We start from the raw sequence: 22,603 nt of genomic DNA on the forward strand, positions 1-22,603 counted from the left end.
AAAGCAGGAAGCGACACTGGATCGTCTGGACTGAGAGCCTCATGTGTTCATAGTATCGAAACTCCACGAGTAGGCTGTTTGTTTTGGGCGTTGGAGAAAACACGTGGGAGAAATATACATAGCCTATATATAGAGGAGTCTGAGGGCATGGAGCGGCGCTTTTAAACTGTCCGTTATGGAGATGACAAACGAAAAGGTAGCCTGTCAAGTCCACGCAGTTTTAATGGAGCCGGAGCCAGAGCCAGAGCCCGAGCCCGTGAGCCGTCTGAGGACAAAGTACCGCTCACTGCGGCGACAGGTGTGCCTCATGCAGTCCATCAGCGTGCTCTTCTGCTTCAGCTGCTGCCTGTTCACGCTCCTGTATCACGCGTTCCTGCCGACCTGCAAGGTAAAAGACGCACAATAGTCACGTTACTGCTCAGTGACCCTTTGAAAGTGCTTTAGAAACCTTTGCAACGGAGTTCATTTATAGGTAATAGGCTACTCGTACACGGCAACACTGCAGTACAGTAGCCTATGTTATAACCGTTTTAACATAGATTTCATAACATATAAAAAGTGTGTCAAATGACCTAGTCTTTATTTCCATAACGTTTTTTTCTTGTCTTAAGTTTTCCATTAGTGACTATTTATTAGATGGCAATACCTTAGTTATGAGACACTACTTGATTTTTACAGATTTATTTATTTATTGATACTACGATTAAAAATGTAGTTAGTGTTAATTTGATTATAATTCATATAGGTAATAGTTGAGTCTGAAGTAGATACTAATAACTATTGTCACTAGTAGTATGAAATAAGTTACTAAAACTAGGACATATAGCCAGGAGTGACTGAATTGCAAACTGGTCAAAAGTGAATAGCTGATGCACAGAGAATTCAATGGCACGTTTTTTTTTTTAAAGTGTTACCAGTAGTAATGGCATATGATAATGACTTATAGGATAATGACTAATAAAAAAGGAATAAGTGCTAGTATTTAGTAAATATGTAATAATACATACACTCTTAAAAATAAAGGTGCTTCACGATGCCATAGAATAACCATATTGTCTAAATTGTTCCATATAAGAACCTTTAACATCTGAAGAATCTTCAGATTATAAAAAGGTAAGAAAGCGATAGTTCTTTAAAGAACCTTTGACTGAATGGTTCTTTGTAGAACCAAAAATTGTTCTTTTATTTGCATCGCTGTGAAGAACATTTTACGCACCTTTACTAGTTACTAGTGTAATGGAAAAATATGCTGCTCACTATTTGATTACTTGAAAGTTCAGAAATAAGACCTTTCTGCTAAGCACTGGATTCATTCCTTATTGGAAATACTATATCTTGAACTGTCTTCTTGCTCGGACTAATCACGCAAAACCTGCTACTCTTATCTATTTGGAAGAACTGGATTTCCATAGTCTCGAAGATTTTGGTCATTTGATCTAATGATGTCATTCTGTTGTTAATATTATTACCTATTCTGTTTTTATATATTTTTATTTATTTGATTTAATATTGTTTTACTTTTGTGTTTGTCTGGGTCCTGGGGTGTGATGGGGTGGGTAGTGGTTTATCTAATATGTTTTCTCTCCATTGTTGTAATGTGTTTTTTGTGTGCTCTATCAAAATAAAAAAAAACAGTGAATTACAAAAGAAAAGTTCTGAAACAACTGAAATGCACAGTTATAGAATCAATACCTAGATCAATTAAGGATTCATTGTGTGTGTATTAAACTATGTACAATTGCTCTCTTTTTATAGGAAAATGGAACCAAGGAGGCACTTACATTTGGTAAGTTAGTTCATTATTTACTAATAAAGCTGAATTCTATTGTAAATACTAAATTTAGTGTCTTCCACATTGTGGTTATGTAAATTCATAGTAATACAAATCTTGCATTTTTCATCCATATAGGAATGCAGTATCAAGGTGCTGAATCGCATAGCAGAGAAGATACAATCCCGACAGAAAGAAGCACATCTTTCACTCGCTTGACAGGTACGAAGTATATACACTGACTGCAATAAGACATAATGCACAAGTAGAAGTGAATACAAAACATAATTACCATTAAGATAAGATGAACTGTCAGCAAGAGTTATACTCTTAATCAGACAACTTATGTCTATACTCTTAGGGGAAAAAAAGTGCAATGCAGTTTTCATTCTCAGAGATACTTATGAATGTAAAACATTTTTTGGCCAAGTGTATTCACACATTTCCCTTCTCTCTAGTTAAAGACAATGTCAGGTTCACTAAAGAAGAAGGATATGTGCCGTGGATGTATACACCAGAGTATCCGAAACCAAACCATACCAGATACTTCATCCTGGATGACGATAATGAATCTCTGAAAGTCCTTCAAGGCGGAACATACAAGGTTTCTCTTCAGATTACATACAGAAAATTCAGTGAAAACACAGGGGAAATATTTCTGCAACATGATATTCGTCATTATACTGATGAATATGATAGACCCCTGCCCCTGCTCACCCACTGGGAAACAGTCAACCTCAAATACTGGAGGAAAAGTCTGTTCTCTGAGGGTATTTTTTCTCTCAAATCTGGGGACAGACTCAAGGTGTGGTCCAAGAATCGGAACCTCATTGACGTTGGAGGGACAATTTCGCAAAAAACAGCCTTTGTGGCATATCCTCATTTTTCCACATGAGGATACGGCGAATATAGAAATCACAAAAAAGGCCATTTCTTTTGTAGCTTTGCATAAAAATCAAAAGGGCTGCCATGAAGTATCACATTCATCTGAGACGACCTTATGGTCTAAACAGATTCTTCTTCTGTCAACAGAATAATTTGAATCTCAGATTTATTTATGCTATAATCAATAGCAGAGGTATGTACAGAAGAAAACCCTTATGAAAAAATACTGCGATACAGTAACGGTGTCACAAGGTAATACCAGGGTACTTTGATATCAACTATGGTACTGAAAATCATTCCTTCTAGGGTAGTTTTTCAAGAATATCATGGTACATGTAAAACAGCATGCTAATAACATAGTATTTTTTGGTATTTTCTTTTGTATGAGAAGACTGTTCTGCTTCACGGCTGGGGACAAAACAGGCATTGGCTTGGGTTTTTAAAACATTTTTAAGCACTACAACTGTGGAGGAATTGTAATTTAGTAATGAAGTTGTATTTTTGTTTCATTTTGATTGAATTTGGTACGAAAATATACCGTTGTATGCATTAACACACTTTATACAACAGTTCGTTCTGGTTCTCAAATCTGATTGGTTGAGAACCGTGATATATTGTACTGGTATCGCAAAAGGAACCGCCTTTCACAATTTTGTATTACTCCACTTGTTCTAGCCGGGTCTATGTTTTTTTTTAATTATTCACTGAGCTAATCGTAGAGTACGTTAGTTAATATAAGAAGAAACGTCTAGCTTCGCGGTCTCTCTCTCTCTCATTTGGATGCACGTCTTGCCGCATTGTTTCTCTCTTATAACCTCATTATTTCTCACTAATAACCTAACTGAAGCAGCACATGCCCTTGATACGAATTCTAAAAGTGACGTATGTTTAACTGTCAACTTGAGCTTTGAATCCGTGGCGGAAGGAAGTAGTTCCGCACAAAAGAGGGTTTTATTAGGCACTCCGTTGTTTCTTGTTTAATTACACACATGTTCCGTCGAACTGTTGTATAAACGCAATATCACTCGAGTATGAGAGCGATACCGGCTCTATATCAGCGGCTGTGATTGCCTGCGGCACTCGGCCTCTGGCCTAATCACAGCCATGCTGATATAGAGCCGGTATCGCTCTCATACTCGAGTGTATTTCTCATGTATACTATAATATTTATGCCATTGTAATGTCTTTATATGCTTTTGTATGTTATTATTGTCTGATGAAGGATTTGGGCTGTTAATGCAAAGGTTACCGGTTCAGTAACATTATGGAGTGAAGAGAATGATCAATACCCTGTATTGCGCTGTTCCCTAGTGTGTTTTTGAGGTGCATCATGGTTGCTGTCATTGGAATTTGTAAGCTATAAGTTACTTTGTATTAAATAGGTTTGCAATCACCAAATATGACCTTCATAATGAAATTGCATAAAACAATCATTTTATGTATTTGAATACATCTTCATACTGACATTATTCTTTGACCATGAAGAATCAATAAATACTATCACATAAAGCTGTCTTTGTTTTCATAATATTTTTCAGAATTTTTACAGTATATCAGGAATATTTTTCTGCTATATTTCAGAGGTTTCAGACAGCAGATATTTAAGAATAATATTTTAGACATTCAATTCATGCAGCATTAGAAAATGTCTATATACAGTATAGTTTATTTACACACTAGGTTTAGGTTTACAAATGGTTTATCAATGTTAAATAAGACCGTATCATATACATTAGTTGTAACTCCTCCTGATAGAAAATGCTCTTACGGCATTTGCTTCAGAATTGCTGTCTGACAGATAAGAGACTAAACCCACAATTATCTGCTTACTAAGCAGCCCTGTTGGCATTGAGGACAAGTCAATTGGTTCTAAATAAACATGATCCATTTACATTAGGTTTATACTGCACAACTGCACTTGTGGCGATCTGAGTTCAATTCCTGTCTTGAGGTCCTTTGCCGATTCCCACCCCCTCTCCGCCCAATGCTTTCCTGTCAGCTCTCCACTGTCCTCCTGTCCCAATAAAGGCATAAAAAAACCATCATTATAATTTAAAAAAAGAAAGAGAAAAGTCAGAGCATCTCAAAAACACCAAGTCTTGTGGGACATCCTGGTATGCAGTGGTTAGTACTTACCAAAAGTGCTGCAAGGAAGAACAATGTAAACCAGTCAGTTACAACCAGTTACGGTCATGGGTGACCAAGGCTCACTGATGCATGTGGGGAGTGAAGACTAGCCTGTCTGGTCCCATCACAAAAATTGCTAATGCCATGATAGAAAGGTGTCAGAACACACAGTGCCTCTAAGTTGTGAATGGTCAGGTGGGTGCATCATTTACCTGGAGAAGAGATGGCAGCAGCGTTATGCTCTTGGCAATGTTCTGCTGGGAAACCTTGTGTCCTGGCAATCTTTTGAATGTTACTTTGACATGTACCACCTACCTAATTCTGATTGCTTGTGTCATGTTTGGTTTCTGTTCTAGGACTCTGTTCATTTGGTCCTATTGTTTCTGAGTTCATAGTTCTTGTATTTTGTTGCCTATATCTTCTGTTATGTTCCACAGAAGAAAGAAAGTCAGTTTCTAGTATGTTCTCGTTTGTTTCCATAGTTACCTATTGTTGAACACCAGGGCCTGTATTAACAAAACATCTTAAGGCTAAAAGTAGCTCATAACTTGCTGATTTAGGAGAAAATCTTAAAAATAATGGGTGTGCCAGTCCTAAATGTAGGACTCCTACATTTTTGCTCTAAGAGTATTTCTCACAAAGTGTTTTAGCACTAAAACTAGTAGTGAAGAGGACTCCTACGTCCAAAGACCAAATCACAACAATCCTAAAATGGCTGTTGCCAGAAATCTGCCTAGGAATGTAAACATTTTAGAAACATACGAGCTTTGAAAAATGTACTGCCTTTGGTTTTGGAGGTAATCCCAACTCGAAATTTTCCTTTGATTATATCCTTGTTTTCATTAACCAGTTGGGGAAGAAGTAACAGCTGTTCTTGCGTCCAGTTTAGTTTTCTTTTACGTTTGCATATCTTACTATCAGCCATGATTATTCTACTCTGTTAATTAAAAGGCTGTTTATATGCATATCCGCTAATTGTTTATGATAAGCGCACATGTAAGATGCTGACAATTAGCTGAGCACACTGTATATGAACATTTGAATGTGGTAAAATTTTTATTTTTAAACCTTTATTTGAATAGGGCACCATAATATCGCGCTCTACAATATTTCTATGAATAAATCTCTGACAGAGAGCCCTCCCCTCTCAGCCAATCACTGTGTGCATAGTTAGTAAGCATGCTGACATCATCCATAGCAACGAGGTCAACCCCGTCCTTACTTTTAAAGCCCGGAACACACCAAGCCGATGGTCGGCTGTCGGCCAGTTTTTGTTCATTGGCCGATTAAGTTTTCTCAGTGTGTTCTGCACCGTCGGCTGAAGTTGGTCCTTGTCTGCCTTTTTTTCCGGCCGATTCGACATGTTGAATCGGCGTCGGAGCTCGTCGGTCAGTCGGGCCATCTGATCATTCTGATTGACTGTTCAGCTGGCGAACGAGTGCACGAGAAAAAAAAAAACTTCTTACGCAGACGCAGAACGGATGTGCTACTTGGCCGTCGGGTGTCGAGAGTTGGCTTGGTGTGTCAGGGCAACTTTGGACCCAGACACTGCCGACCCCGCAGGCTGCTTTCGTCGCCACTAGTTCATCAGCATCGGCTTGGTGTCTTCCGGGCTCAGAAAAAGCTAACTTTAGCCTGATAGCACCGAAAGAGAAAGGCCCAATCCCAATTCTACCCCTTAGCCCTGTCTCGATTCTCTTTTGGTTGGAGGGGTAGGGGTAGGGGAAGGGCCAGATAGCCCTTCAAACGAAGATTTTTTGGGACCACACTTCAGAAGGGGTATGAATTATTTCAGCGTAAACCGGCTTCAGCTGCAACACGGCAACATGGCTGCCCGAGCGAACAAAAAGACATAAATGTAAGCATTTTTGGCATTAATAAAGATTTTGACGAAAAGTAATCATTTGTTTTATGTTACATTCAATCGTGAGTTCATATTTACGGTCATGTTACTCAAAGAAATGTTTGCAAAATATCTCTAAAGTTTATTAACGTCATATCATTACAGACTGCACGATAGTGCCACAACATATTTTCATGTCTGATCAGGGCGATAACCACCATAGATAGACATTGAGGGGGGCTAGTCCCCCCAATAATTATAAATGGCTAAACCCTTTTCTCAAATATTGCCAATTGGAGAGCGAGAGAGAGAGAGATGAAAGTTGCGTGTATGCGCGTTTCTCTTTTTAGAGTGAGTTTACTTCAAAAACAGCGATTTTATCCTCTTGTTGCTGGAAAATATCATGTAGCGATTCAGTATTTAAACTGTTATTAATAAAAGTCGTGGGGCAGCGTTGACAAGTATCTTTGCTCCTGGATGTGTGAGCTGCGCGATCTCTGATATGTGTGTGTGTGTGTGTCAGTAAGCAGTGCATTAATATAGAACGATAATTAAAGGCTCTATTGCTCACCAGCATAGGTGTGTGTATTATAGGAGCTAGACGACGTATGATGATGTGTGACAGCATAGTAGTGGTGTCCCAATTCTTAGGGGAATATTTTCACCCCTACCCCTTGACACTCTGTTTCAAGGGACAAGGGGAAGGGGTAGGCAGAAGGGTAGGGGAAGGGGAAGGGGTATAAAATAGAATTGGGATCGGGCCAAAGTCCCACCCTTCCTGCAATCGCCGTCCAAAGCCACGCCCCCTGAACGCATGCGCACACCACCCAACTTCATGCTGCGCCGCAAAGATCGCCTGACAAAAGCAATGCATTCTGGTTAGAAAATTTGTCCAACTTTGATCGGTGCTGCAGCCGCCTTATGATCATATGTGCCATCAAAGTACCGCAAGAGCAAAACGGGACCAGTCGCCTAGGTCAGGTGCTGCAGTTGCTCAAAGTCGGATGCAAAAGCCTTGATGACGACACACTTGATTCTCATTGGTCAGAATCTGTGATGACAAGGACGACATGTTTTTTCTTAGACAAGTTCCTGTATTTAACCAATCTTGATATTGAATATATCTGATATTCAAAGAAAAGATTTGTTTTGTTACAAAACACACAAAACATTAACAAAAATTAAGATTAGGTGATCTAGTAAATATATATTCTTATTGTATATGGACGAAAAGCACAAAGTGTACGGAAAGTGGCTGACCTGACGGCCGTCTCTTTACTCCTCCCCCGCCTACAACCGGCAGGTCTCACCAGCCAGTGGCAGGCTAGTGCAATCTATCTCGAACAAGCCTAACATTACTACAATACATTTGTCATTCACCGGTGAGAAAACTTTAGCACAGTTAGTAAAAGTATTACAATACCAGGAAAGGAAGATCAGGTTGTTGATGTTTGCCTGCCATTCTCGCTCTGTCTGCACAGCGTATGTGAACGGGCTGATGACGTATCATGTCTGCGCGAACAGGGTGCACAGAGGTATGCTAATACATATTTGACAGGCAGGTAGGAAAGCCAATTAAAATGCTCGGACCGAGCGTTTTGATTGGACGAACATTTCTTGGTCCTATGCCTTCCGCAGAATATATGTGATGCGATCTATGAAAACCCACCACATGGTGAAATTTTACCTTTTTTAGGCTTTGCCCTTTCCAAAGTTGGTTGATAGCTATGATTTTCAGGAATGGAAAATTGAGAAAAACGGGTTTAAAGTGAGACGGGTTTCACTTTCACTTCATGGGTTTAATGAGAGCTGTCTGTGTCAGGAGCGCTATACTGCATCATTACACAAACAGACTAACGTTACCCTGAAGAGGACAGTTTTCTGTTGTTTATCATGGGCATAGTCTCTGAACTTTAGATCACCTCTTGCATGTTTAGATAGCACGAATAGTGTACCTTGTAGTTTACATTTAGAAAAGCAAGCACAGCGCAACTGTTCACGCACCTGTGCATATACAGTGGGTACGGAAAGTATTCAGACCCCCTTAAATTTTTCACTCTTTGTTATATTGCAGCCATTTGCTAAAATCATTTGTTAATTTTTTTTCCTCATTAATGTAAACACAGCACCCCATATTGACAGAAAAACACAGAATTGTTGACATTTTTGCAGATTTATTAAAAAAGAAAAACTGAAATATCATATGATTCTAAGTATTCAGACCCTTTGCTGTGACACTCATATCTTTAACTCAGGTGCTGTCCATTTCTTCTGATCATCCTTGAGATGGTTCTACACCTTCATTTGAGTCCAGCTGTGTTTGATTATACTGATTGGACTTGATTAGGAAAGCCACACACCTGTCTATATAAGACCTTACAGCTCACAGAGCAAATGAGAATCATGAGGTCAAAGGAACTGCCTGAAGAGCTCAGAGACAGAATTGTGGCAAGGCACAGATCTGGCCAAGGTTACAAAAAAATGTGAAAAATTGAAGGGGGTCTGAATACTTTCCGTACCCACTGTAACAGACTGTCATTCTACCTATTTTTTGAATTTCCTGAAAACGTCCCAGCGCGATATCCGACGGGTTTTCTCAGATCCCATCACAGATAAATACATATAACTTCATTTAGATCACTTAACTTAATGATTGCTATCGGGATGTAAAGAGACTTTCAACCAGCACAACAAAAAATGTTTCTGAAGACAATCACCTATTGCACCTTTAAGACTTATCTCTATTCCTTAGTAAAAGTTTGTCTCATCAGTAAACTATCAGTTCCGGTAGCGTAAATGTAAAGTGCATGTTTTTTGACGCAATCGACCCAAATTCGAACCCGCCTTTTGCCAAACTTTTTTTTCTCCCTTTTCAATTCTCATATCACATCGGAAAGGCATTTATTTTCAATAAAAATGAAGGAAATAATTGGAAAGTTGAAAATAAAGTATCGGGTAGGGTTAGGGTAGGTGTAGGGAGGGCTTTATTGTCCCAATAAGGTGGCATCCATTTAATAATTTATTTTAAATTATAATTTATATATAATATTATATAATTTTCAATACGTTATTATTGCATACTATTTTATAATGTACTACAATACTGAGGTGCAGATAATTGCCACTGTTTGCAATAAGTAGCCTAGTAGCCCATAAATAGCAGAACATTTTGCTATTTTAACAATGTAAATAGAATCTATAACTATTTGCACTTAGTGTAAATAGTATCTATCGCTATTCACACGTAGCCTAGTGCAAAATAGCTGCTGCCATTAAGTAAACCTAAGTTGCTTCAGTCCAGTAAGTGTTTATCTTGAAATATATAACAGTTATTAAGTTTATTTGATAAAAAAAAAAAAATGGGGGGCATTTTTAGAATCATACTAAAAAGCCTTGCTAAAAAGTATGAACTATCATCAGACAACAAATGGCATATAGAGGATTATATACAACGACAACGTTTTTAGCAAAGTTTTGATCATTCTGATCATCTAGAGACCTTAGAAACTAATATATCAAATATGATACAATAAGCTTTTGTAGTGGAAAAAGCCATGTGTGGAAAAGTTTCATTTGAATTGGAACAGGTTTCTGTGGAATACAAAGAGATGCCTTTTTCCTTCATTTAAGTTGACAAACCTGTAGCGGAGTACAAACATTGAAATCCCCAAAACAGGAACAACTTTGCTCTCCCTGATTTCTCTCCCCGAGTGTGAATGATAGTAAATTCCTTAGAACCAGCAGGAAAAACAATCTTTGTCATGTGGCTTGAAGCCACAACTGAAGGACAGATCTTCACACACTTCTAAAATGGACACAAAATGTGTACTGTTTGTGGCACATCATCAATGTATACAAACTTACATACATGAATGAATGGGTGAAAGATAAACTTTTTGCAATCATGTTTGGACTGTGTGTGTTCAGCACGTGGTTAATCTAAAATTGTTTTGAAAAGTGAATTATGTATAGGAAAATACAATGTTCTAACGTTGAAATGTAATTTTTATTTATTTAACCATTTTCCTTGATTGTACTTTAATGTTGAGGTGAAACTCTTACTTAGAAACTTAGCTGATCCCCTTTGTGGTGCCTAAACCCTACACCCTTCATAGGTTTAAACAGTTACAACAAATACTATGTCCCACAGTTAGGTAAGTGTAAAAGAATCAGTGAATAGCGGAAGAACAGAATATATTATTTTATGGGAAAAAAATCAACAGCATGACTGTTGCCTTTAATAACTTAATGCTTAATGTTATAATGCAAATATTTCAAAACTGGAATTAGCTGAGTGTTTTTTTTCAATGCAGTACAGTCACACTTTTCAATCCTCTAATGAAAAATCAGTCATAGCAGACATCATTACAGAGGATGGGTGAGTGTGCTGGAAAATCACATTTAGTTGTTGATTAACTTCATCCTCCTATTACTGTAAAATGCCAATTATAAAATGTCAAACTTTGTTGTAAATTACTGGGGAAAGATGGGGCATGCATACATGTGACGTTATTAATCCTATGTAAATATATATATATATATATATATACAAAACGTTGAAAGCTTTATTTAGAAAGACACATTTTTTCTTGTTTAGAAAAACACATATTTATCACACAGAGTGTACGATGCACAAGTACTGTTATGGTACCAATCCGAATACCCAACTAATGTCCAGTGACCAGGAGAAGAGTAAAGTGCTAGAATCATGACAGATTCACTCAATGTATTGCTTCAAATCAAATTGAGAATGTACTAGTTACGCACACTTGTACTTGTCAGCATAGAAGTATGTTTTCCATTTTAAATAAAACACATAAAACTGCATAGGCCTGTGCAAAACAACAAACAAACAATGTAACAGAAACAGACTTATAGGATTCAAATGATACACAGATGTGGAGCTCTGACAATGAGTTAGTGAAAATGAGGAGGAAATATGTCAAATAATACAACATATCAGATAACAATGAATAACACTTACAGTCTTTAATGACGCACACAGGGAAATTCAACATAGAATCCCAATCACACAACACAACATCCATCCAATCAGAAAACTTCTGTCTGCTCACAATCTGTATGCTTTACGACCAATCCACAGCTTGATGGTCTCAATCCACCTAGCCTTGATAGTGCAGTGGACACAGTATCGGAACCACACTTACTCAGGAGATCAAATAGAATGCTGTGCAACTATAACAACTATAACAAATAGTTGAACTAAATAGTTCAACTATAGTTGAACTTTGAACTTGTGAATTCATCATGCTGCCCAACATTGCTTCATGCATCACTAAACTATTAACAATTTTTGCTGAAGTTTCACTAATTTGACTGTGCTTTAAATTTGGTATGAAATCATCTTCCTTCCCTATGCTGATGTACTGTATATCAGAGTGAATGACTTCGCAAAAGAGGAAAAATGAACGATGGGACTTGATTTTGTCCATCAGGAATTGATTGGATCGTTGTTGTTTGCTAATTGATGCAATCTCATGTGAGATGTTGTTAAGAGAGGTCCAGCTACCCTTACCAAAAAGTAGTATATTTCAAGTTTATTTTATTAAGTATACTTAAGTAAAGTTCAAGTATATTGTTAAGTATACTTAAGTATACTTTACGTAGCAAGTACACAAATATCAGTGTACTAGTAGTATACTTGTAAGTCAATACTCCTTGGGACTAAATTGGCCCACTTTCTAGTATATAAAAGTATACTTTTAAGTATACTTTAAGTATAACAGTAGTAAACTTTGAGTACACAACTAGTTTACATCAAAATTTTTAGCTTGTACTGCAACTATACTAAAAGTGAACTTATAGGTATACTGATAGTTTACTAATTAAATACTTGTAGTAGCATTTTTAGTACACTTTGAAGTATAGTCTCAGTAAACTACTAGTTTAGTAGTTTTATACTGCAAGTATACTCGTAAGTTTTCTTTAAGTGAACTTTACATCATACTTTAAGTATACTACTATGTCCCTATTTAGGTATTAATTTTGTATATATTTTGTTACATGAATATCAAAAGAACGGGGTATCTGCTTGTAAACAAAAACATTTTATTCTAGCTTCATGCATTCCTTTTTAAACACTTAAATGTGGATAAGTTTCATAAATAAAAAATAAAGAAATAAACAAAATTTTGAACAAAAAGCTGAAAAAGACTATGAATTGGATTCAGAATGATAATCAAAACAATGAAAACACGGATTCTAGGAGCACAATTATAGCTAAAATATATTTAGACTTTTTCTAAGTATAAGTCAAGTATACTTAAATTTCATTTTAAGTATATTTCTGAGAAGTACATAAAAAGTAGACTAAAAGTATACTTTCCTATTTTTTAGTTGAAAAGAAGTATACTAATAGCACACTTGAATAAACTTCTTTTTCGTAAGGGTAACAGAGAACGTTCTCAGAACTTTGGCAACGTTCTGGCAAGGTTTTCTCAAAGTTATGATTGAATGTGATTCAGTTGACGATTGATTCGGTTGACACAGCTCAGACATGCATTTTAGTCTGGGATTAGGCTTACGTCTTGTCTGTGAAACTGGGGGTTAGTGTTTTTAATTTAATTTTTAAAGCTTTACACATAGAAAACGGACACATTCACATAAAAATATACAGTACTTTCTGTCTGATAAAGGTTTACATTGGTTTACAACTGGGTAATTATAAAGTTGTGACTTGTGAAAGCGACACTCCCTTTCTAATGTGGATTGGCATGAAAAGGATTTCAAGCACATGAGTCACTGTAAGGTGTGATGCAATCACATTCTGCTGTAGATGACATGCTCTCTGCATTGCTTTTGCAGGCACTTTGACATTTGCTATCATATGATATGCCATTAAGTGTTATAGTTGCATTAAAGATGCATTTTAAGATATAAAAAAATGTATACGTAATAATACATACGTGCAGTTTACTGTGAATATTGTGTGGGGGACTGGGGAGTGTAGGTGGATGAGCAAAAACAGGAAATTGGAAATTAATGACAGGAAATGTCCACAGACTACAGCTTCCCTTATGTTACGGAAAATTTTGTAAAAGTAATAAGAAATAAATCTGTGAATAAGTCTGGATTATAATTTGATTTCATTTGGATTATAATATGATTTTTGATCACATTCTACTTGTATTGGATATATAACATTACACAAGTAGAAAAGAATGCACAAATATTAAAATGTTCATAATTTCTATTGTTACAACTTTGTTTTGTATTTGACATTAATAAGTAAACATTTTATTTCTAAAATACTTCAGTAGATAAAAATAAAGCGTTAAGACAAATAGCATAGAATAAAGGGTTACAGTGATATTCCAGGTTCAATAAGTTAGTAAAAGGTATCATTTACCCAAAAAGTCTGTTATTTACTCATCATATATTGTCGTACAGGTTTGAAAAGGCATTAGAGTGAGTAACAGACAGACATTTCATTTTTGTTTGAGCTATTTGCGCTATAATGTTGATTAAACTTTTTTGAAATTTGTAGCAGTTTTTCAAAACTACATGAAATCAACATGAATATAACTCTAACCTATTCGAAGCAAAAGATTTAAAGCATTTTTCCTGTTCACTCTAAACGTGAAACTCATTAGGAAAGGCATGTAACCAACTGTAACAAGCATTCAGATCAAAAGGTTTTAAGATTCGTTTAAAAAAATTCCTAAATTCCTACATTGTGAATGAATGTCCCAGAAACTTCACTTACAGTAATCAAATGCTCTGGATTCTAAACATCGTTTCGCTTTATGAGGAAATGTACACCTACAGTGCTGATTGTTTGATTGAATCAAAGCACTTCCCTTTAATGCACTTGAACAAAACAGAAACTAGTATGAGTGAAACCGTGACTCTGCATTTCACTGTACTGTGTGTAGGCGTCTGTGTAGGTATAAGGCTACGCAATGCTTCAAGGCCTGTGCTTTGTTTATGCCGCAAATACAGTCTGTGGGGATTCCCCATACTTTCAGACTAGCAACATCAGGAATATGTGATATACAGTAGTGAGAATCATGATGAAATAGTTTTGTTGTGGAGATTACTTCAATATCTTTTTGTATATATAATATATATACTTTAAGCGCACAATTCAAATGTGATTTGTTTTCAAATATGTGACCCTGGACCACAAAACCAGTCTTAAATCGCTTGGGTATATTTGTAGCAATAGCCAAAAATACATTGTATGGGTCAAAATTATTATTTTCTTTTATGTCAAAAATCATTAGGATATTAAGTAAAGATCATGTTCCATGAAGATATTTTGTAAATTTCCTACTGTAAATATATAAAAACTTAATTTTTGATTAGTAATATGCATTGCTAAGAGCTTAATTTGGACAACTTTAAAGGTGATTTTCTCAATATTTTGATTTTGTTGCATCCTCAGATTGCACACTCAGCCAAATATTGTCCTATCCTAACAAACCATACATGAATGGAAAGCTTATTTATTCAGCTTTCAGATGATGTATAAATCTCAATTTCGAAAAATTGACCCTTATGACTGGTTTTGTGGTCCAGGGTCACAATTAAGACAAATAGCATAGAATAAAGGGTTACAGTGATATTCCAGGTTCAATAAGTTAGTAAAAGGTATCATTTACCCAAAAAGTCTGTTATTTACTCATCATATATTGTCGTACAGGTTTGAAAAGGCATTAGAGTGAGTAACAGACAGACATTTCATTTTTGTTTGAGCTATTTGCGCTATAATGTTGATTAAACTTTTTTGAAATTTGTAGCAGTTTTTCAAAACTACATGAAATCAACATGAATATAACTCTAACCTATTCGAAGCAAAAGATTTAAAGCATTTTTCCTGTTCACTCTAAACGTGAAACTCATTAGGAAAGGCATGTAACCAACTGTAACAAGCATTCAGATCAAAAGGTTTTAAGATTCGTTTAAAAAAATTCCTAAATTCCTACATTGTGAATGAATGTCCCAGAAACTTCACTTACAGTAATCAAATGCTCTGGATTCTAAACATCGTTTCGCTTTATGAGGAAATGTACACCTACAGTGCTGATTGTTTGATTGAATCAAAGCACTTCCCTTTAATGCACTTGAACAAAACAGAAACTAGTATGAGTGAAACCGTGACTCTGCATTTCACTGTACTGTGTGTAGGCGTCTGTGTAGGTATAAGGCTACGCAATGCTTCAAGGCCTGTGCTTTGTTTATGCCGCAAATACAGTCTGTGGGGATTCCCCATACTTTCAGACTAGCAACATCAGGAATATGTGATATACAGTAGTGAGAATCATGATGAAATAGTTTTGTTGTGGAGATTACTTCAATATCTTTTTGTATATATAATATATATACTTTAAGCGCACAATTCAAATGTGATTTGTTTTCAAATATGTGACCCTGGACCACAAAACCAGTCTTAAATCGCTTGGGTATATTTGTAGCAATAGCCAAAAATACATTGTATGGGTCAAAATTATTATTTTCTTTTATGTCAAAAATCATTAGGATATTAAGTAAAGATCATGTTCCATGAAGATATTTTGTAAATTTCCTACTGTAAATATATAAAAACTTAATTTTTGATTAGTAATATGCATTGCTAAGAGCTTAATTTGGACAACTTTAAAGGTGATTTTCTCAATATTTTGATTTTGTTGCATCCTCAGATTGCACACTCAGCCAAATATTGTCCTATCCTAACAAACCATACATGAATGGAAAGCTTATTTATTCAGCTTTCAGATGATGTATAAATCTCAATTTCGAAAAATTGACCCTTATGACTGGTTTTGTGGTCCAGGGTCACAAATTGAATTTAAAGTACATACAGTATCTGGACTCTTTATTACAGTTATCATTAAATTAGATTGCAAAATAAGATAACAACAGCTGGTCTCTTAATTTTTATTGGCTGCATGTATGAAGTCATCAAAATAACTGTAACCATGTTCCTCTAATGTTTGACCAACGTTTGAAGTGTCCATATAGATTTTGTTTTAGTTTTGAACACTTTTTTAATATTTCAAGCAAAACAAAACAATTAATAAAAATAAAATTAAATAAAAAAAAGAGCTTGCACTGCTTCTTTAAAATAAATGACACTTGTTGATACCACTTGCTAATATGTTTTTTTTTTTTTTTTTTGGTGCAATCTTTCTCAAACTGTGATGAAATTTTCTTTAAACCTGCTACAAGTTAAAGTTTGTACATACATTTAATTTGTTCATGAAATTGATTTAATAATAATTTTATACCAACCCTGGTCAACTTCTTCCCGCAATTCTACAGCATTTAATTTTAAATATTTAAACCCAAAAAAGGTTGCAACATTGTACACATTAGTGCAGGATAACCTATTAGTATGCCTTTCCTGTCTAAATTATTTTTTTCTATATAAATAAACAATCAAACATTATGTGTGCACTAATGAAATTTCAAAGCTGTAAATAAAACAAAAAGATTTTTGCAGTATGTTTTACAATAAAATGCAATTTGTTTTTCTACTTCAAAATGTGATGTTTAATTTAATGTTACATGCCATTTCTTTGTAATTGTGAAATTTCCTAGCAATTTCTAAGTGAAAATATTTTATAAACCGTTTTTTTTTTTTTCTCAGTGTAATCATATGAGTATACTCAGTGAAACTTGATTTCTCAATGTACTGTATTGTATAAGAGTATCAGTGACTTTTACCAGGAAAGGAAGTTTGAAGTTGGAAGCATCACAAAAGTCTTTAAAATATTTCAGTAGTCTATGCTATTCCTATAAAGCTTGGAATTCGTGTGTAGGTGTGAGAACACAATTAGCTCAGCCCTGTTAAAGGGCACCACATTTTTACCTGTGCTTATTCGGCAATCCCCACATTCTCTACATTTTCTTATGTAATGAGAATATAATTGTTTCCAGTTTGCTTATATCTAAACAAACTCAATTTCTAGATGATAATCTTTTCCTTGATTATGACAGAAATACATGACAGAAACTACGATTCCTTCCTTATGAAACTGTTTTGGGAATTAATATGATGCAATAGAAAATATTTGTATTGTTATTGTTATTATGGGATTTTGGACGACACTTTCAATAGGCAAAAAGAGGGAAAACGTTCTTCAAAATGTATATATTTCACAGAAGAAAGTAAGTTATATTATATAGATGAACTATCAGCAAAACAAAACAAATCCCAGCATGCACTGCAACAAAGACCGGCATTCTGAGGCAAGGCCTGGGCCTTTTTACTTGGTGTTGTCTCTTAGGAAACATAATGAGGAAAGAGTGAAATACTATCAAGGATGTCTTGATGAAAGCACAATAACTTGTCTTTGTAGCTTTGTAACTTGATCTCAAACCTCATAACTAGGTTGACCTCTTTTCCTAGCCAGGATTTCTAAATTCCATAAAAGGATAGTGTTTTGGCTTTTGTTCCTGTTGTTTTTATACATGCTGAAGGCAATGACTGAAAAGTTTGACCAATGATGCATAATCGACCAATTGTGGCTTGAAAGAAGGTGAGATCTACAAAGAACGGTCAAAGCAATGAGAGGGTGTTTACCCAACACTGTTTTCAACAAAAAAAACGTAAAACGTTTTATGCACTTTGGCCTTTCATTTACACAACAGTGGTGTTTTAGGAGTCTAAAAGCACCAACTTTTAAAACAAAGTGAAAGTTTTTGAAAATGATACTATTATCGTTATGTATTTTTTTTTTACAAAAAAATATCGCCAACTACTGGCCTGACATGCATAATACAGCATTTTTAGTCCCCATATGCATTTTTTTTTTTAAATGCAAAGAAAAAACTTTTTACATTTTAGTACACTGTTGTCATGTATACATAACCATAATGCATAAGGACTGTAGAAAGCATGTCAATAGAGAAAATCCAGATATGTTAGGCAATTTGTTTTCATTAGGCCAGGACATGTCAGGGACCCTATGATAGTGGCTTCATACGAAATCGCATACTCTTTTGAGTAGGTACTTATTTTGAATAAGTAATTACTTCACAACTGCTAAAGAAGTATGTTCTATATAGTATGGATGTAATCTGGAAGTACTACATGTCATGTTGTCATTATCTAGTATCAGTTGCGTCTCTTGACGGCACTTCACAAATCCTCTTCCTTGGTCTCATGGGATTGTAAAGTGTCCATCATATGCACACTTCAGAATCTCGATGAAAGTTATAGGTCATCGAGGTATTTTTTGTCGACACTTTTATTAGTACTATGAATTTACAGATATATCTTTTGTCACATACTCTTTTTCACCGACTTCATAGTATGGAAGTATGTGATTTTGGATGCAGCCAGTGCTTCCCAACCCTGTTCCTGGAGGCACATCAATCAGACACATTTTAAAACTCTTTGTAAATCAAAAACAGCTGATTCAATTCACCATCTCATTCATAGAAAACCAAAGACTTAAAAAATGGACCAGATATGGTAAATTCCAGAATGTGTACTGATGATGAGCCTCCGGGAACAGGGTTGGGAAACACTGCCCTATCATAACCTCAGATTTATTACAATAAGTAGTGTGTTTAGGCACCACGCAACCCACACAATTGTGGAACTGGTGGAATGTGATTTCTATCGAGGGAGTACCCCCTGGAACACGATTTCTTCTGATGGGAATTGATCGCAAAATATACAGAGGGAGGCCATCCCCCATTAAAGGGTTAGTTCACCCCAAAAATGAAAATAATGTCATTAATTACTCACCCTAATGTCGTTCCAAACCCGTAAGACCTTTGTTCATCTTCGGAACACAAATTAAGATATCTTTGATGAAATATCATGGAGCTCTCAAAAAGTATTCTCGTAGCTTCGCAAAATTGAAGTTGAGCCACTGATGTCACATGGACTGTTTTACCAATGTCCTTACTACGTTTCTGGACCTGGGAACATTACAGTTGCGTGGCTGTCTACGGGAGAGCTCTCAGATTCCATCAAAAATATCTTAATTTGTGTTCCGAACCTTTAATGTGATTGCTACCAAGGGGTGCCCCGTGACCACTTGCTGAGGGCCCCCAAAACACTAAACATGCCCCTGATTACAATACCTTTAAATGACAGCATATTATATGGTAATGTACATTTTGACAATGAAACATAAATTGAATATAAAATTCACATACATTTTAATTTACATCAAGATGTAGCTTGAATGTCAACATCTATGGTCTGTTTTATATATATATATATATATATATATATATATATACACACGTTATTTATATTAACTTCCAGCCAAACCGCTCAGAAATGTATTGAAGTATTGTAATTAAATTTATGGTACTTGACCGTATGCTCAGAAACGTATTGAAGTATTGTAATTAAATGTATGGTACTTGACCGTATTAAGCAACACAAGTCAAAAACAAGTCAACGCCGTTAATTTCATAACCTTCAAAATCTGAAACAAATGTTTAACGCTAAATAAGATTTTAACTGTCTCTTATATGTGATGTCCTACAGTGGAAAGATCATAAAAACACATTAACCATTCAGGATGTGATAATCTTTGGCCTTTACTGTCAGGGTGAGGTGGGTGAGGGATGAGGCGAGGACTTAATTGCACAGAAGAATTGGCTTTATTAATAATGAAATTAAGCAAAACAAACCAAAACTACCCGTAGGGGAAAACCGACTGGCAACAAAAACTGGTAAGGCTTGGCAGGACAAGGCAAGGCAGGACACGACAGGATAGGTACGATGATGAACTGACACAGGACTGCAAACACAAGGAGAATAAATAGGGACCAAACGAAGAGGGTAACAAGGGAAACACAGGTGGGGCAAATGAACCAATAATCAGGAAACAAGATGGGCAGGGTCAAGACAATTGACATGAGAGACATGTCAAACAAAAACACAAAACAACACAAAACAAAAACACAAGCACATGGCTAGCAAAACAAATCACTGGCCATGTGCAAAACAAGACACAAACACGCTGCTAATGAGAACACTCATAAGCCGCCTGTTCACACAAGACATCACAACATGAAAGCATGCAGCCAATGAAAAACAAAAGCTGCATGCTACACAGCACAAGACATACGTGGACAGAAGAGTGCAAGGCCCGAGCAAACTCGAGACCGCACGCTCCCACAACAAGACAGAACATGGAGCATGAGTGTCGAACCCCAACACAAAACCGAAACTCAACAAGACATGAGAACACCATGCTCCAACAAGAAACAACGCACGCAGACAACATGAAAACATGACATGTCGGGAGTGTCAGGGCTCTGTCACAAAACCACAAGAAAACTAGACCAAAGTGACAGAACCCTGACATTTACCCTTTATTCAATATGACTGATCACACAAATTCTAAGTGGTACCTAGTGTTGCTTTCGTCAACGAAAATTATGACTAAATATCGTCGTCAACGAACCATTTCAGAGAATTTGGCAGTACATCCAAAGGCCTCACAACCGTAGACCACGTGTAACCACACAAGCCCAGGACCTCCACATCCAGCATCTTCACCTCCAAGATCGTCTGAGACCAGCCACCCGGACAGCTGCTCTAATCAGCATCTTGCTATGCCACACCTGTGAGGTGGATGGATTATCTCAGCAAAGGAGAAGTGCTCACTAATACAGATTTAGACAGATTTGTGAACAATATTTGAGAGAAATAGGCCTTTTGTGTACATAGAAAAAGTCTTAGATCTTTGAGTTCAGCTCATGAAAAATGGGGGCTAAAACAAAAGTGTTGCGTTTATAATTTTGTTCAGTGTATATAATTTTGAAAAGAAAAAAGAAAATTATTACTGTAATGTTTTTGAAGGAAATTTGAATATGAATAAGGAACATTTTATTCAGCTGCAGTCTGTGTCGTGCTTATGTTTTGATTGATGTAATACCTTTGTAAACAACATATTTCTATTCACGTAGTCACACAAAAAAAATTAAAATAATCACATAGCTGTTGACAGAGCAGCTTTCAAATGTGAAAGTATTCAGCTGAAAGCTCCTGTCATGCACTTTTGGAGATGACTTGCATGAATCTGTCAAAGTTGCTTTAGGAAATGGCAGTCAGTAATCACATAGACATTCAGGACTCAATCAGGGTGGAGTCCTGTACATGTTTTCATTACTACTGTATTGTGATCTATTTCAGAGGTTAAAGTACATCACAGCTTTGTTAATATTTTTTTGTCTTTTTGTGATTTTTTCAGAGTCGTTCCAAGATACTTGAATCTTGCCACATGCAATAATTCTTTCCCTCTGAGCAACAGTCCTTCATTTATTTTATTTTTCATTGTTCGCTCAGATTTTGTACTTAGCAGCCATAGATATGTATAGGTAGATGCTCTATTAGCAGCTGTTTCTATGGGCTGCTATACGTAGGCCGTCCACCATATTGGAATGTCCATGAACACTCGAGAGCAAGTCGCCAAAGCATCTGCACTGCAACTACTTATACGCATATATGAATACCTATATTTTAAGGAGATATCAGAAGATGCTTTCATTAAACTAACACAATACAAGACAAAGCTGTTAGCTAACAAGGCATTTTAAAGGTACTTTAGTTAAAAAAAACAGTAATATTGAGTTAATACATATTAAAAACTAGGGCTGCCGCCTAATAGTCGACTAATCGTTAGTCGACCAAATTTTTATTAGTCGCTTAGTCTCAGGAAAAAAAAAATCCACATTGGCGAAGTCACGCAGTTCGTTATGGACAGATCGTTAACAGCTAGTCTATGGTAATACAGTACATCAGGCAGGACATCCAAACGCTCGCCTATCATTCATCGACCTCAAATATGGCTTATCATCTGAAATATGTATTAGCAACTTTACATGGCCGCTCAATCTAATGTTAACCTAGAAACATTTGTGCTATTGAAGTGTCTGTGCGGAGTGTGGCAGCTGAACATGGAGGCGCCGGTGCATCACTTGCTCTTAAAATACTCCCTCATTTTTGGTCATACAGATAAGAGTAATAAATCTTTCAA

The 22,603-nt window shown here is 36.0% G+C and overlaps 1 protein-coding gene across 1 annotated transcript; it reads left to right on the forward strand.

The window, feature by feature from the left end:
- Positions 1-3,220, forward strand: LOC107676624 (uncharacterized). Its single transcript, XM_016471215.1, has 4 exons — positions 1-388; positions 1,756-1,786; positions 1,910-1,993; positions 2,230-3,220. The coding sequence occupies exons 1-4, from the start codon at positions 176-178 to the stop codon at positions 2,664-2,666; spliced, it is 765 nt and encodes a 254-aa protein (XP_016326701.1). The 5' UTR covers positions 1-175; the 3' UTR covers positions 2,667-3,220.
- Positions 3,221-22,603: the final 19,383 nt, after the last annotated feature.

Source organism: Sinocyclocheilus anshuiensis, unplaced genomic scaffold (genome assembly GCF_001515605.1).
Source record: "Sinocyclocheilus anshuiensis isolate Anshui unplaced genomic scaffold, SAMN03320099.WGS_v1.1 scaffold296, whole genome shotgun sequence".
NCBI classification, from domain to species: Eukaryota; Metazoa; Chordata; class Actinopteri; order Cypriniformes; family Cyprinidae; genus Sinocyclocheilus; species Sinocyclocheilus anshuiensis.

Coding starts and splice junctions, on each gene's coding strand:
- LOC107676624 (XM_016471215.1), top strand. CDS start 176: ATGGAGATGACAAACGAAAAGGTAGCCTGTCAAGTCCACGCAGTTTTA. Junction 389..1,755: donor CGTTCCTGCCGACCTGCAAG/GTAAAAGACGCA, acceptor CTCTTTTTATAG/GAAAATGGAACCAAGGAGGC. Junction 1,787..1,909: donor CAAGGAGGCACTTACATTTG/GTAAGTTAGTTC, acceptor TCATCCATATAG/GAATGCAGTATCAAGGTGCT.